General features: G+C 43.2%; 1 protein-coding gene across 2 annotated transcripts in view; it reads right to left on the bottom strand.

The window, feature by feature from the left end:
- The window catches only part of ASH1L (ASH1 like histone lysine methyltransferase), a 58,210-nt gene that overhangs the window by 33,324 nt on the left and 8,644 nt on the right, over window positions 1-16,242 (bottom strand). For both annotated transcript variants that reach the window (XM_032204462.1, XM_032204463.1), the window contains exons 3-4: window positions 4,935-9,684; window positions 17-118 (exon numbers count right to left, since the gene is read on the bottom strand). In XM_032204462.1, coding sequence (XP_032060353.1) covers window positions 17-118; window positions 4,935-9,684 — 4,852 coding nt within the window. The remainder of the gene's footprint in view (window positions 1-16; window positions 119-4,934; window positions 9,685-16,242) is intronic.

Raw genomic sequence — 16,242 nt, 5'->3', positions numbered from 1 at the left:
AGCAAATATTACTTGCCTGTAGAAGATGTGCTCTCAGATGTTGATCTCTTTCTGGAAGGGCTGCAATTTGTGCTCTCTGACTGCCTCTGGGAAGGTTTGTCCTGTGTTGGCAGAGTGCCTGAAAAGCAGATCAGGGAAGACAAAAGCACAAAAAAAAAAAACACCTCACTTCAGTCTGGCAGTGATAATAAAACCCACTGTAGATGTTAAATATTCGAACTAATATTACTGTTTTTTAGCTTTAAGAATGCTTGCTATGATGCATGTACCTACAGAAGGATGGGACTGAACCATTACAGCAGAATTTCTTACAGAACCAAGGCATAGAAAGGACAATAAATAAGCCATATGGAAGAATCGCTTGGTATCTGAGTATTGGCTTTTATGTAAAAAGCAAAAAAAAAAAAAAAAAAAAAAAAAGGAAAAAACAACCAACATGTCCAGGGATGGAGACTCCACAACCTTCCTAGGCAACCTGAGACAGAGGTTCAATCACCCATATAATGGCACATTTTTTTCTTCTGTATGAACAGCATTTCCTGTACTTGAGTTTGCACCCACTGCCCCTTGTCCTCTCACTAGGCAGCACTGAGTTTGGCTCCATTTTCTTTAACCCCTGCCATCAGGTACGGGCAGCATAGATAGGATCTCCCTTGAGTATTTTCTGCTACAGGCTGAACAATCCCAGCTCTCTCAGCCTCGCTATGACGGAATTTCCAATCCCTCAGCCGCCTTTGGCTTTTCACTGGGCTCACTGCAGTATGTCCATGTATTTGTGGTACTGAGGAGTCCAGAACTTTTATGATGGGTATTATTAGCTCGTGGTGTAACAACTAAGAAATGTTCCATTGAGACAGGAAGTAAACAATACCACTGTTCCAATTATTCTAAATTCTTGACAAGGCAGAAGAATCAGATTTAATTTCTCAGGAATTCTTCTCAGCAAGGGTATGACTGTAAGGCTGCTGGACATTGTCCTGAGCTGCAAACCAGAAATCTTCCTGTGAAGATTTTCAGGTTTTCCTGTATGGCATCTTGATGTAGAGATGGTGCTGAGGGGCTCCTGAGGTGGCTTCTGAACAGTCTGTTTCTACAACATGCAGGCAGAAAGGAAGGTGTACTGGGACTCTACAGGGAGACTACATGCAGTTGCTTAATCTTAGAAAGAACGATTGTTTCCTTATTCCAGAATCAATTTTTCTAGTAAAGAACTGTAAGAGACATTGATTTCATGCTGCACAGATTAAAACAGATGTCCTGGGACCTCAGGAAAACAAGGGGGGTTAAGGAGAAAAGAGAGGAAAGAGGCAAAGCAGAGAGGGAAAAGAGGTGAAGCAGGAAGCAGAGAGAAAAAAAAAGATCAGAAAAAGAGGGAGAAAAAAAAAAAGGAAGGAGAAGACTACATGCTCTAAGCAGGAGGAGGTTATATGGCTGTCCTAGGGCAGAAGAAAAGCGAGAGGGCCCCGGGGGCCACTCGCTCTCGTTCCCTGAGGCCTCTCCCTGCAGGCCCGAGGCGGCCCGGCCCGGCCCAGCCCAGCCGCGGCAGGGGGCGCCGCTGCCCGCGGCCCGGCCCCGAGCTGCGCCTCGGCCCCGGTGCTCGGGTGGAAACCCGGTACCGGCAGCGGCCCGGCGGTGGCTGAAACGCCGAGAGGCCTCGCCTGGAAACGCGGGCTTCCCTCGGCCTGCGGGCCCCAGGCCCGCCCTCGCGTTTGAGCGGCTCCCCGCGGGCCGCCTTGTTTTGGTTCTCCTTTTCCTTCCAGGAATTGTGAGCCCACCGCGGCCGCTCTGCCACAGGCTCGTCCCGAACCACTCGAGGCGTGGAGCCGCCCGCGCTTCCACACCGCTGCGAGCCCCGGCTGAAAGGGGCAAGGTGCCCACCACTGCCCTGCTCCTCCGCACAGCGCCCAGCCCGGGCTCTCCCGTGGCGACTCTGGTTCGACTTTGGCAGCCGGCTAACAAAAGCATGCCAGGAAGGGAACACGACACAACGAAGGAGCCCGCAATACTCGCTTCTCTACATCCTCGCCTCACGGTTTAAGAATAAATCCCTGCTTTTTTTTTTTGCAGGACCCCTGATCGGAGCAGGCGCTGTTACACTGCTCATGTACAACGCAAAGCAGTTTTGCCTCGTGGACACGAGACCAAGCCCGTCACCCGCTGTGCTTCCATACCCTTTTTGGGACGCGCTCCCAGCTGCTCTCTCCAGAGCCAAGGCAGCAGGCGAGGACGCTGCCACAGGCGGCAACAACAGAGCTACCGCCTATTTCACCATTTAAAGACAAAAAGTTACAGCCTAGGGGCCTTGGTGTCGGAGTGTGAGCTGCCTGTTTTAAACAACACATCTCCAGCATGTAAACATCTCTACACTCCATCTCCTGTGAGATACCAACACTCGCTAGCATCCCTTCCCCAAAACATCCGCATTTGGATTACAACTCTGAGACAAGCAACCAGAGACCAGCTAGCATCAGCTGAAATCACAGCATCTGTCGGTTCAAAAAATCTATGGAAAGGAAGGGTATTTTTCAGGTGGGTATTTCTGAAATAAACTATCCTGAATGTCCCTTACGGATCATACAGGACAATTTTAGGAAGCACTGCCCAATGCTGGTCTTGGACTTCTCTTTTTAACAGCTCTGATTCAGTGTTCCCCCCACCATGCACCTTAACTGCATCTGGTTTAATAAATAAAAAAAAAATCTTTGCAGTACCTCATTCTTTTTCTCTATCTATGCTATTTTACGAAGTACACAAAAATATCTAAGTCTTTCACGGTAATAGCTTCAGAATCACAAGTCAGCAGCAGAGATAAAAAACCAAACAACTCTACTACTTGACATCGATCTAAACAAAAATAGAGGCCCTTAACATGCAGCTTTTTTCTAGATGCAGTCTTAAGTCCTCTGATGTACTGCACATACGTGATGCGGGGCACTGGGAGCTCCTTGTGAATGAGATGAATGCTGAGCTGAAGGCTGGTCTCACAATAAAACAGCTGGTTGCAATTGCAGGAAATACACGCACTGGAAGTGATACATTGCATCTGATGAACCAATTAAACACTCCAAAAGGGAGAGTGATTCAGAGCCTTCACTAGCAGGTTTCAGCTTAAAGCATCTCTGCTTTTTCCTTTAATTAGGCTGTTCCTCATAAAAACCCAAGTCAGATCATTCACTGTAATGGAATTCCTCAGGAAATTCCCTGAACTGCACAAGCTACCACAACTAATTCTTCAATCCTCAGAGACAAATTTAACCCTTCAGTGACCTAGCACTTTGAATTTGTCTTTCCACTGCAGCAGGAGAAGCAATCTTACAGCTTTACCACTTTCTCCTGACACTCTCCTCACAAGTAATTTTAATAATAAAGCAGAGATATGAAAAACCTAAAATTTATGTTTTTCTAACTACATTTTATGCAATGTACTTTACTTTCCTCATACTGGACCATAAAACAAATGCATGTTTTCAAAAACAAACAAAAAAAACACCCAAAAACTAACTGTTTAGATACACACTATTTAAATATATCATCAAAAGTTATGCTTCTTGGGTGAATGGACAACTTGTAAAACAATCCAGCCACTTCCAACTGCCCTTAAAATAATGAAGTAAACCAAACAACCAAAAAAGCCAAAGTCAAAGGCAAAATAAAACCTCCATCCATGCAAGGCACTGTAGTGAGAGCATGGAGGTGGCAGGAGGCATCAGAATGGGGGCGTTACAAGAAAAGGAGGAAGATGAAAGTAAGGAATGTGCAGAGTTAGTATTCCTTATTGACAGTTAGCTGTTTCCTTAGCTCTTGGTCTGTGAAGTATTAGTCACAAGTGGTTTTAGGTAAATGATTTAAATTTACCATGGAGAGTGTAGACAAGGATTAGAGCAAGGGAGGAGGAAACATCAGGCTTCTTTTATGCAACAGAAGCAAGCAAATAAAAGCACAAGCCACACTTTTGTCTTCTGCATATTATCTTTGTTATGTGCTCTCACTAAAACCTCCGTGGCAATTAAGACAGAAGTGGGTAAAATGTGGAAATTACTCCCACCAACATCTGTAATAATGAAGTACAGCATGAAGTGACAACATGAAGCCAGTAGGGAAACTGAGGTGTAATATACTTTGTTCCAGTCCCAAACTTCATATTACATATTCTGTTCTTACTGTCGTGTAAATTACGAAGTTCATAGCTTCAGAGACCAGGCCCTTCCCTTGAACAGCAATCTTCTGATACTGTCATTGCAGTTTTCTGTATACACAGCCTCAGCTAGTTCCATTCCACTTTTGTTTGAGGCTACGTAAGATGAGTTTCCCAGCTATTAATAAAGCACTCACTACAAAGTTTGGTCTTTGGCATTCCCAGAATCATTCAGCAACTGTTGTAAGGTACTGCTAGAGGCCTCAAGTCAGGGATTCAAAGCTACACTGCAGTAAAAATTATCAAAATACCTAAAATGGAGTCATAAAAGAAATATGAAATGTTTTGTTTAATAAAGTAGTCCTTTGCAATAGTAGTACTAATAACTAGTCTAAAACCAATCAACCAAACTTCAAAATAAGCAGAAAAAAGACTTTTACAGTATCAGCAACCTTGAGAAAATTTAGATAGTTAAAATTGTAAGGGAAAAAAACAAACAAACAAACAAAAAACTTTTCATGAGAATGCATCCTTAGCAAAACTTTATATACTGCTATAACAAAGCAAGACAGATCTGGTGGGAGGAGGTACTTACACAGTCCCAGAAGTCTGTACCAAAAGATATGCAGAACTGTAATAGTAGAAATTCTCAAGAACAAAAGCGCTAGTAATACCGAAATTCAACGCAGAAAAATTGCCACAAAGCCAAAGCTATACTTGCGTGCCTTTACTAGTGCACATTCGCTAGAACATAAAACAGCAAGGCTCGTATGAAATGATACAATTAGAGCTCCCTTACCTGACAGAGGCTGCAGTGCCTTTTCAATAGAAGGCAATGGTTCCTTTCTAAGGGGTCGATTTAGCGAGGTGTCTTGTGCACTGAAGAGTCCAGGGCTGTCAGTTAATTTTTTACGTCCATTGGTGCTGGTAGAGTTCGTGACTCTGCAGCTGCCTATTGCACTTGTGAAAAGATTTGTGTGCTCATCATTGCTGGCTGGCTCCGAGCTGGGAGTAAATCCCCCCAGGGACAGACCTGGGGAATTTTCCGAGCAGTCTATCTGTAACGGTGTCTGCAATCCCAGTGCTAACGAATTAGTCTCCGAAGGCTCTCTCCTGACCCATTGTTCATCTCTGCTTAGCAAACCCTTTGAAGGTGACAGGTGTGGACAAGACATATGACACCTGTGTTTCTCCTTGTGTTTGTACCTCTCACCAACAGCCTCCTTCCCAAATCTGTAGCGCTTCAAGGACTCCAGAACAGTTCTTGAAGAGCTGTTAGCTGTTATAGTGTCCATGGAAACCTGTGGCTGTTCAGAAGTACGATGTTCTCTGTGTTTGTGGCGATGTCTATGCTTATGTTCAAGCATCCAGCCATAAGCCATTTCAGGTGGCACGCTGGGGTAGGTGCTCATTGACAAGAGCGGCGTCCTACTCGTTGTGAGGAAAGCCTCCTGGCGTAAAAGTTTATGCTTCTTCTTGTGATATTTGGTGGGATTGAGAAGCAAATGGCCTGTATGCATGTAGGAAGGTGGTGGCAGTGGGGTAGTGAAAGATGGGGAAGGTGGAGGAGGATAAAGGGTTGGAGGGTACCTTCCATAATAACCTAACCCTATGGGAGCAGCTGCAAGGGGAGATGGAGAATAAGGCATGCCGTAAGAGGGATAGAACCCGGTACTGGAGAGAGGAAAGCTGAGACTATGCATAAAAGGCATTTCTGCCATAGCCTCCCGCATTTTTGGAGGCCTGCCTCTCTTTTTCTTTAAGTCAGGTTTTCTAATGTAGTGCAACGGATCTAAAGGAAAAGTAGGGTGAGTATAGAAACTATTGAAATTTATCCTAAAAATGGTAGGCAGTAAGTCTCGCGGTATAAAATGGTGACTTCTGTGGGTTATTCTAATTTCACTTAACCGACTTATTAATTCTTCTAATTCAGCTAGAAAATCTGGGTCCTGCCTGCCTCGGAGTTGAGGATACTTCTTTTTCCTTTTTCGCTTCTGCCTCTTCATTTTGTCGTAGCTAAGGTAATCGTGACTTCGGCGCTTGCATTTGTGTTTATGCTTCTCTTTGAGATTGCTTAAAACCGTGGAAGTTTCAGGTGTAATAAGGGAAACATGATCAAATGAATGCCTTTTCTTTTTTTGCCCACAAAACTTCTCCGCTCGATCCGAAGTACTGTTATTATCTGTTCCTATCCCGCTGTCACTGGGTATCGTCTCGTCGCTGTGAGACTCACTCACTGGGGAAGGAGTAGCTTCTTTCAGGGATGTCAGCTCACTCAAGTGAGAAGGAGAGTTTGGCAACAGTGTAGGTGGAGATAATCTCCTCCTTCCCTTAGCAGCTTTCTTCATCGCAAGTGTCTGAACAACACTTCCTTGTCTGGAGTGGATATGTAAATACGGCACAGAGCTGGGCTCAATGAATCCGGCGTCGCTGCTGACGGGGCTCTGTCCCCCACTCACGGCAGAAGACTGAGAACAAACGGGAGATGGAAGAATCTCAGAACTACTGGCTGCTGAAGGCAGCAAGTGGGGAAGAACTTGTCCAAATGATGTCCCAGGAGTTTGCTGGGCAGACTTCTCAAGAACTGTCAAGCCGGCAGAATTGCTAGTTAAAATACCATTCAGGACAGCTTTAGGTTTCCTTCCTCTCCTTTTTCCTATATAAATTGTTCCTTTCTTGCTGACATTTATTTGCTGGCCTAATTTTGAACCAAAAGTGGCAGCAAGAGTTGACACCGTATTGTGGAGTTTAGATTGCACTTTCCCTTTGTTATTTGGTTCCACTGTACTAGAGAGAATCTGATTCAAAAGTTTCTTTCGCTTCAAAGTTTTCATTTTATTTATTTTTCGAATAATTGTTTTCATTAACTGTCCATTGTTTCTCTTGGCAACTTTTCTGTCTGAGTCTACTTCCAAATCAGTCATGCTACAAATATTAGGTTTTTGGACTTCTTCTGGCCCTCGGAGCTGGTCCTTTCTCTCAAAAAAATCCCCACTTCGATGTTGATCACTTTCAGACTCTATCTTGTTTGAACTCTCTGATCCAACAAAAGGCGCCACAGAAAGAATAGGCGGCTTCATTTTAATCGATGACCTGATCTGTCTTTTAGGTCTCCCTCTCTTTTTAGGAAAAGCTTGTCCTGATAAACTCTGTTTTAGGGAAGGAATTTCTACTTCAGGCTGCAAAATGGGAGGTTCTTGCTCTTCCTTTGACTGCACTGAAAAGACTTTTGATGCTGGGATCTTTAGAGTTCTTTTGGGGGGACCTTCCAGCTCTGGCATCTCCTTTGATTTGGGTCTTCCTCTTTTGGGTTTATACATGTCAGGTAAGAAATCATCCGACATACACAAACTTGAGGGTTGTTTGTGAGTGCTGTAGAACTTTTGAGTCTGCTTGTCAGTCTCAGTTAACAGTGCAAGAGACTGCCCATTAGCCTCATTCAGTTTTGGCAACTGATGTTTGACAAATTCGTGCTCCACGAAAGTAGATGATCCTATGTTTTTCAAGAACTTGGCCTGTTCCAAGTTACTGTTTGATAGTGCACTGTATGAAATGTTTTTAAAAAGCTCTGACCTTTCTAGTTCCAGACCCTTTGGAGGTCGACACGTGTTTCTTGACACCACTTTAGTCCATCGTGGTTTCCTTCCTTTTCTCTTCTTCAAAGGTTTTGATTGCTGACTAGCGCTCAGATTTTTTGCTCCTTGGCAGGATTTATCTGATGCAGCTATTGCACCAATCTTTAGGAACTGCTTGCTACTAAACAAGCTTGTAAAACTAACTACTGAAGGGGTGACAGTAGCATGAATGCTTGTTTCAGCTGCCAAAATCGGCTTTTTTCCTATAGAGGGACTAGTTCTTGAAGTTTCTACATAAGAAGCTTTCGAATCATTTAGATCTTTATCAGCACCTTTAAAATCGGTGCTCAGAGTATGGTTCAATGTTCTGTTTATGTTCAGAAGCGTACTGTCAGGCGAAAACTGAGTTTTGCCCATCTGATCTGAAATGCCTTCTAAGAGATCAGCTGTGGAACTTAAATGCAACGTGTTAGATGCTAACTGGGAAGATGTTGTAGAGAGGTTCCTGTTTAAGGTTGTAACAGACACCGTGGGTGAAGGTGATGGGAGATTTCCCTCTCCTACTGCACTAAACGGGGACTTTGCTGTGGATACATCTGAAGCACCTCCTGTCCGGAAGTCTGGTGAAGTGCAATATACTGGAGGCTGTTTTTCATGCTTAGATGCTTCATAAATCCCTTTTTCACTAGTTGAGTAACTGTCCTGTGGAACACAGATTCCTTCATTAAACATCTCCTTGCCCACATCAGCAATTTCTTTCTGAATTGAAAATTTTTCCAAGATACTTTCTTTACTTTGCCTCATAATATGCTTCTCAAATGTTTTGCTGGTAGTATTTTCTTTCAGTAGATCTGCAGAATCATGGCTTTCGAGGCTACCGAGGTTTGAATTACAAGGAAGCTTAAAGGGCTCTGAGGCAGGCGTAAGAGTGTCTGCTTTCAGAGTTCCAGAGTCCTTGTTAACCAAACCCACTGGAGTGCTGATTCCTGTTGGCTTCTTTCCAGAGTCCTTGTTAACCAATCCCACCGGACTGCTAATTCCTGACATCTTCCTCCCAGAGTCCTTGTTAACTGGTCCCACTGGGCTTCCAATCCCTGGTGTCTTTCTTCCAGAGTCTTTGCTAGTGAGAACTGTCGTACTGCCATTCCCTGGCATCTTTCTCCCAGAATCCTTGCTAAGCAATCCTGTAGGACTATTTATTCCCAGCAGCTTCTTCCCAGCATCCTTGTTAATCAATCCAGCTGGGGTGCTAATCCCTACTGCCTTCTTTACAGACTCCTTATTAGTCAATCCACTTGGAGTGCTGATACCTGGAAACTTCCTCCCAACATCTTTGTTGATTAATCCAATTGCAGAGCTGGTCACTGGCTGTTTCTTCCCAGAGTCCTTGTTAACTAACCCAGTTGGAGTGCTGATCCCTGCCGGCCTCTTTCCAGAGTCCTTGTTGACCAATCCAATTAAGGGGCCAATCCCTTGTGGCTTCTTCCCAGAGTCTTTGTTAACCAATATGGCTGCGCTACCAATCCCTAATGGCTTCTTCCCTGAGTCCTTGCTAACCAATCCAACAGCAATGCCAGATCCTGGCAATTTCTTTATCAAATCTTTGTTTACTATCCCACTAGCAGTTATGGTTCCTGGTAGCTTCTTCCCAGAGTCTTTAACCAAACCAGATGCAGTTCCACTTCCGGGCTTCTTCTGCTTTGTTTTGGAAGACTTCGAAGGAGGACAAGTTGCAATAAGCTGAGCCAATTTCTCTGTTACAGTTGTTGCTCCATTAATTTGTGTTCTATCCTTTAAGTCAGAATTATGGCTACTGATAAGAGTTGGAGGAGATGACTTTATATAATCTGTCATTTCAGAGTGCAATGGGGTAACTTTCTTAGATAAAGGATTTGTTTCTACTTGTATACCTTCTTCCACATGTAATTCAACTGTTGCGACATCTCCAGCTTTCTTGTACGACTTTGAAGGGTCCTAAAAGTCAATAGAAAGAGAAATTCTTTAGGAATAGAGCACAAAGACTCTGAGTAACACAGTGTCTTGCGGAGCTTATTAACACTTGCTTTTGGTAAGGTAACTATATAACCTGAATCTATGAGTTTTAAAGCAATTGCATTTCAGTGGACACGTTACGGCTTTTCTAATGTTAAGGAAAAACAAACTCACCACCAGTTCTTAATATAAACCATTTAATCTGTTCCCTAGTTATAAGAATTCCACCCCCCCAAAAAAAAACCACACAAACAACCCACAAACAACCTACCAAACCCTACTGATATTAAAACATCTCAATCTTGTCTCATGATACTCTCAATCAATGTAGTACCAAGTTCTCCCCAGAAAAGACTGCTAATTGTACTAAAGTAATTCAAACTATTATTTTGTTTGTATGGGGTGAGGGAGAGGGTGAAGAATGTGAAGTAAACGAAGCTTGCAAAGTAATCAAATTTGAAACTTACTCCGTAAAAAAAAAAGTGCAATATTCATTACCTCAACAAATCCTATTAGGAACCTGTCAATAATATATTTTAATTGTTGTTTTTGAAGGACATTCTTTTTACATATAGCTCCCAGCACATCTTTGTAATGTATGGGATACAGCCTCTCCAACCTGGACCTAAAAATGGAAGACCGCCATCCCTTACAAGATAATTACACGCACACACTATTTGAAAACTTTATAGGATCTACTATCTCAAAGATTAAATGTAAAGCAGAAGACATCAATGCCATACCTATCCATCCCTCTTCAATAAAAATAAGACAATTGTAAAATATTTACTGTACTTAATTACAGTCAGCACTAGATTAACTACATTTTAGAGAATTGTAACTATGGTTGGCAAATATCTAATTATGCTGAAGAAAGATATAGCCTGGATTCCTCTGAAATTATTTGATAAATAGCAAACTTTGGTGAAATGAATGAAGTATTTGCTTAGCAAGCTAACACCAGCATGATTTTAACAGAGGATTGCAAGCTGCTTTCAGCCTCACATTATTTTCTAGAGATGGGAAGATGTAGCTTGGGTAACGTGTGTTGCCTGAGCTGTCAGAGCCTCTGCAGTGCATAAACAGGCACTCCTCGTACTGAGTTACTGCTTTTCTGCAGAGCCAGAGCCAGAAGTATGCCTCTTTCCGCCTGGCACTTACTTGGAAGCTACTGAGTCAGCACGATCCACAGAGTGGTTCCAAACCTGGAATCCAACTACTGCAGCCAAGGCTCTCAGACATACCGCAGGTGCAGGCAGAGCACTGCAGATCTTAACTGAGCAGGATTAAAGCAGTCTTTCTGATCAGGGTGGAAAAGACCTTCAAGATCATCAGGTCCAGCCATCAACCTGGCCTGCTGAGTCCCATCACTGAACTGTGACCCTTAGTCCCATGTCCCCACTGCTCTGAAATCCATCCACGGATTGGGACTCCCACTGCCCTGGACCACTTTCCAAGGGTGGTCAAACAAAACACAAAAAAGCACAGATTCAGAGCTCTTTCTTGCAATTCTGTATTATTAAAAGTTTCTGTTAAAGTGAAGGGGAGGCATCGCTATCACTAAGGAGTATCATAAAGAAAGAGTAACTGCTGTAAAAGGATGATAAAAATTAAAATTAAGCAGTGCACAGACATGAACTTCAGGAATAATGAGGATTTTTTTTGTTCAGAAAGTAACAATGGCAGAAAAACATCTGAATACGCTGCTCCCGTACTGAGGAAATCAAGCAAGTCTCAGTTTAAGCCAGCATCAGTACAACTCTACCAGCACCAGCCATAGCCTAAGTGCTTATAAATACCAATTGTAAGTATTTTTAAGGAAGTTATTTAAAAACTAGACAAAACAGGTCACCCCATCTATCTGAGTCAAGCCTTGATCAGGGCCTAGATCTTTACTAGGCTCCCACTAAAATCCGTGATGGACCAGAAGCTAAATTCCACTGGCTGTTACCACCACTGCCCTATCAGCCTAAGTGTGTTTCCAGAAAATAAACGAGATATCCCCGGAGCAATATGTAACTGATCGAAGTGCTCCTTTTGGGGGAGGGTGCTGACGAGCACTGGTAGAGGTCGGATGCCTCCAAACCTGCTGCAGCACCAGAACAAAACCCACCAGTCGTACTGGCTCCTGGTTTTTAGCTGTGGTGCAAAAAGATTGTGGTCTCCAGAGAATAGTTTGGCACATAGCCCAGCTTTTCTGTGGCAGCTGCAATCTTATGTAAATTACACAGGAGCGTCACATTTCAGAAACTTCCCCCCCAGTTCACCCACCCTTGTACTCACAAAACATAGAGCTGGGGGGCAGGGCACAGCCCTGGTATCCTAACACATGAGTGACAAAAAGGTGCCAGTCCTTCATGAAATGACTTCTATTATGCAAACAATCGCAGCACTGCATGGAAAGGAGTAATCTGAAGTCCACAACATATTACAGAGTGCTTTTGATGAGGACAGCACTTCAAAGCTTCAATGGTTTGCTTGGCCATGTTCACATGCAGCTCCACAAATGCGCAGCGAGTCTCATGCCTTCGTTTTGTCTCTGGTGTGGGAAGCTTGCCTTTCGTGCAGCTCATACAGCATTTCACTTTTCTCTTCTGGTGGTTCCGCAGAATAAAGAGCCCTATCTCACCTTCTGAAATGATCGAGTACAGTTTTACATTGGAAAAATTTTAAAGTTAAATTTTAATGGAGTTTGGTGATCACTACTAACAAATCACTCAGAAAAAAAAAAAAAAAAAGAAATATCTCACGTCTCCTAGGAGTTTCATCCCTGTAACTCACCTAACATTCCTGCAAACAAGAACACACGCCAAGCTTCTGCTCTGATAGCTCTACGCTGCAATACGCAGAGCCCGGGCCATATGAAAGTCCAGTACAATTCTTGGATTACATGCATTTCCAATTAAAAATCTGTACTGCTTTCGGCTGGGGTAGAGTTAATTTTCTTCTGTCCTGGTTTCAGTTAGGATGGAGTTGATTTTCTTCCTAGTAGCTGGTAGAGTGCTATGTTTTGGATTAGGATGAGAAGAGTGCTGATAACATGCTGATGTTTTAATCGTTGCAGAGCAGTGCTTACACCAAGCCAAGGATGTCTCAGCTTCTCACTCTGTCCTGCCAGCGGGCAGGCTGGGGGTGCAGCAAGAGCTGGGAGGGGACAGACCCAGGACAGCTGACCCAAACTGCCCAAAGGGGTATTCCATGCCATCTGGGGTCATGCTAAACAATATACAGGGGGGGGCTAGATGTGGTGGGCCAGCCGGACTGCTTGGGGTTAGGCTGGGCATCGGTCAGCGGGTGGTGGGCAATTGCATTGTACATCACTTGTTTTGTATATATTATTATTAGTAGTACTATTATCATCATTATTGTTATTATTTTCCTGTCTTAATAAACTGTCTTTATCTCAACTCACCGGATTAAACCACCACATCTTCCTAATGGCTGGTATGGTGCTACGTTTTGTATTTATGATGAAAACAGCATTGACAACATACCAATGGTTTTGGTACTGCTGGACAGCGCTTACAGAGCAAGGACTTCTCTACTGGGGGGGCGCAGAGATATGGGAGGGTGCCCAGCTGGCCAACGGGATACCCGTGCCACGTGGCATGCTGCACAGCACAAGCTGGGAAAAGCAGGAAGAAGGGACGTTCGGAGCCATGGTGTTTGCCTTCCCAAGAACCTGTGCTGGGCCCTGCTTTCCTGGAAATGGCCAGACACCTGCCTGCCGATGGGAAGCAGCAAATGAATCCCCTGGTTTGCTTTCCATGGGCACATGGCTTTTGCTTTACCTGGTGAACTGCTTTCACCTCACTCAACCCACGAGGTTGTGCACTTTCACCTTTCTGATTGTCTCCCCACCAGCAGCTGTTGCTGAGCTGCCTCCTGGGTTAACCTGCGCCAAGGTCCTGGAGCTGCTCTGCATTACTCTGCCTTTCAGATAGGAGGTTTCAGTGAGGCACCAAGCTACTAAGAAGCTCTAGATTACATCATGATAAAACTCATTCTGTGCTTTAAAACCTAAAACATTTATTCCTGTGCAATCTTTACCTATGACTGCCTGGATTAAAACTCTATTCAACAAAAGACTGACCCCAAACAACTATAAAATGCATAATTTTTCATAAAATTGCTCTTACTGTTAATTTTGCACTGATCTGCATTTAAAGTTTTAAGTATCCTATGTGGACATACAGTTACTAGACTTGCATTGTTAACTAACAGGTTATAATCAATCACTGCAGAATCATCATAGCCACCAACAGCAAAAAAATTGGCACTACAGAACGCTGCACTCAGCAGTTTTACAAAGGAGTAAGAAGATGGAGCAAAAGGGCATGTTGCATCTTGCTCCACTCCTTTACCATGAGTATTTTAGGATTTCAGCTGTTACTATCACTTCTTGCCTTCCTCTTTTCAAAAACTTCAGTAATGCAACCTGGCTGTGCTGCTGTCTGTACCCAACCCGTATCCGCAGGTGAGCTGTTCAGACACCTCTCGTGTTAAAACCAGTGGAAGATTGTATTTATGTCTGGGGCTCCCATTTTCAGGCTTAGGAGAAGTGCACTAGCCATACAGCAACGCCTGTTGGTCACAGGACTTTTTTTTTTTTTTTTTTTTTTTTGAATCAAAGAGGTCCAAGTTTTATACTTGGTGCGAAAAGCCAAATTCAGCACTGCTTCACTATGACAGTAACTTCTAACCCCGTTCCTCTTAGCACCTAGGAATCTTTGCCATTTCTTTTCTGCCCAGTTCTTTTCAGCAGGCTGTTAGCTCTGTCTTTACACACTTCTGGAAGACAAACTAAACAAGCTTACCCACTTCTAGCTAACCCACTCTTTGCAAGTGAGGGAAACCCTCTGTTAGCAGCTGAAGATGCTGCTCAAGATGTAGGAGTCCTTTCAGCAGCAAGCTTGAGAAAGAAGCGTAAAGGTAAAGAGACGGAAGCGCAAAGTATTTTCCTACTACTTTGATGTTTTACACTGATATTCCCAGGCAAGGAGTAGCACTGCTTGTGTCTTAGTGGTTAACTGAGTACGCTGCAAGTGCTAAATTGTCATTCAAGTTCTGAATTCCTCCTGTAAGTACGGACAGCCTGGCTTCACAGCTCAACAGCTCGTCACACCTTGCCCTGAGCTGGCCACGTAATTGCTTCCCCCTACATCCTCTCCACAGAAAGGAAAGATTAAGGGATCAATTTAATTTTCCAAAGCGTAATTTTCAGTGCTGAAGCTTGCTTTATTTCACTGCAGTAAGATAAAAGAAATCCCTTGGGTATCATATTCAAAACATGCAATAGTTTTAAACCACGTCTGCCATTTGTTTCTAGAAAGACAATTTTCATCACTTGCTAGAAATGAGTAGGATGCTGTAAACCATCGTTTCTATCAGGGGACACACGGAGTTAAAGAATTAATAAAACACTTTGGTACGATTCTACAGGGAGAGTAGGGTATCTGAAGTGAATTATCATTAGTCAGGGATTTGGAACTATTTTAAGCATGGAGCATTTGAATCATAGAGACAGACCTGCATTTCTCTATGCTACACACTTAGGTTATTAACCAGACAAGTAGCAGGAGTAACTCCACTTAGAACTGCTGGAATGAAAAATTGACACCAGATCTATGATACAACATACTGATAACATAAAATCGTATAAAAAAGGGTACTACTGAAAGCATGAAATATAGTTTTGAAATTTATAAAAGGGCAGAAAGGACCATTGATCATCTACTGTGACATCCATCTGAAAAGGACCAGGAACTCCACGTAATTGATTTTACCCGCCAAATTTCTAATTTCCATTTGAAATATGATGGATCTTTTTGAGAAAAATCCAGTATACAAAGATGTCAAGGAAGAAGAATCCATGTTGTCACCATCTGAGTTCCAACATTAACTATTCTCTCTGGTAAAAAAAATCCCAGGGCATGATCAATTAATGGAGTGGAGAAGTTTCCATCCTTAGCGGTTTAGGGCTTTACTAAAAAGAGAGTTCTAAGTACAAGAAGTACCTCGATTCGGATGTAAAGAGAGATCAGTGACCGGGTATTCCAGACTGTCATAGCCAAAGTATTACATTACATAGTGTACCGCTTCTGCTGGACAATTTCCCGTATCATGTAGGCTGGCTAAAAAATCCTTTCTGTTGGTAATGTAGGAAAGGAAAGGAAGTTGTACAGTAGAACCTGGAAAAAGTCATTTGAGTCATCACCTGTAACATACAGCACACTTGGACTGTAAGAGCATCGATTATTATTTGTCCTTGAAGATGCTCTTCCTGAAGGAAAACTTAACTATGGGCATGACAGGCAAAAGAAAAAAGCTTGGGTATGTCAGAGAGACATCATCTCAGTACAAAATAAAGGAATTTTCCTTCTTTGGGTAGGCTGTGCCTTACAAGATGTGCCAGGACAGAATTCACACAGGCAGCGTGACGAACAGGATGCAGGCTGGAGCAATGAAACGATCTTTGGTTTAGGGAACCTTTTTATTTAGCATCTATGCAACTACATTTGTAGTTCTTGTCATTTCTCC

This window comes from Aythya fuligula, chromosome 28 (genome assembly GCF_009819795.1).
Source record: "Aythya fuligula isolate bAytFul2 chromosome 28, bAytFul2.pri, whole genome shotgun sequence".
Lineage (NCBI taxonomy): Eukaryota > Metazoa > Chordata > Aves > Anseriformes > Anatidae > Aythya > Aythya fuligula.
This window is presented reverse-complemented; position numbering and strand designations above follow the sequence as displayed.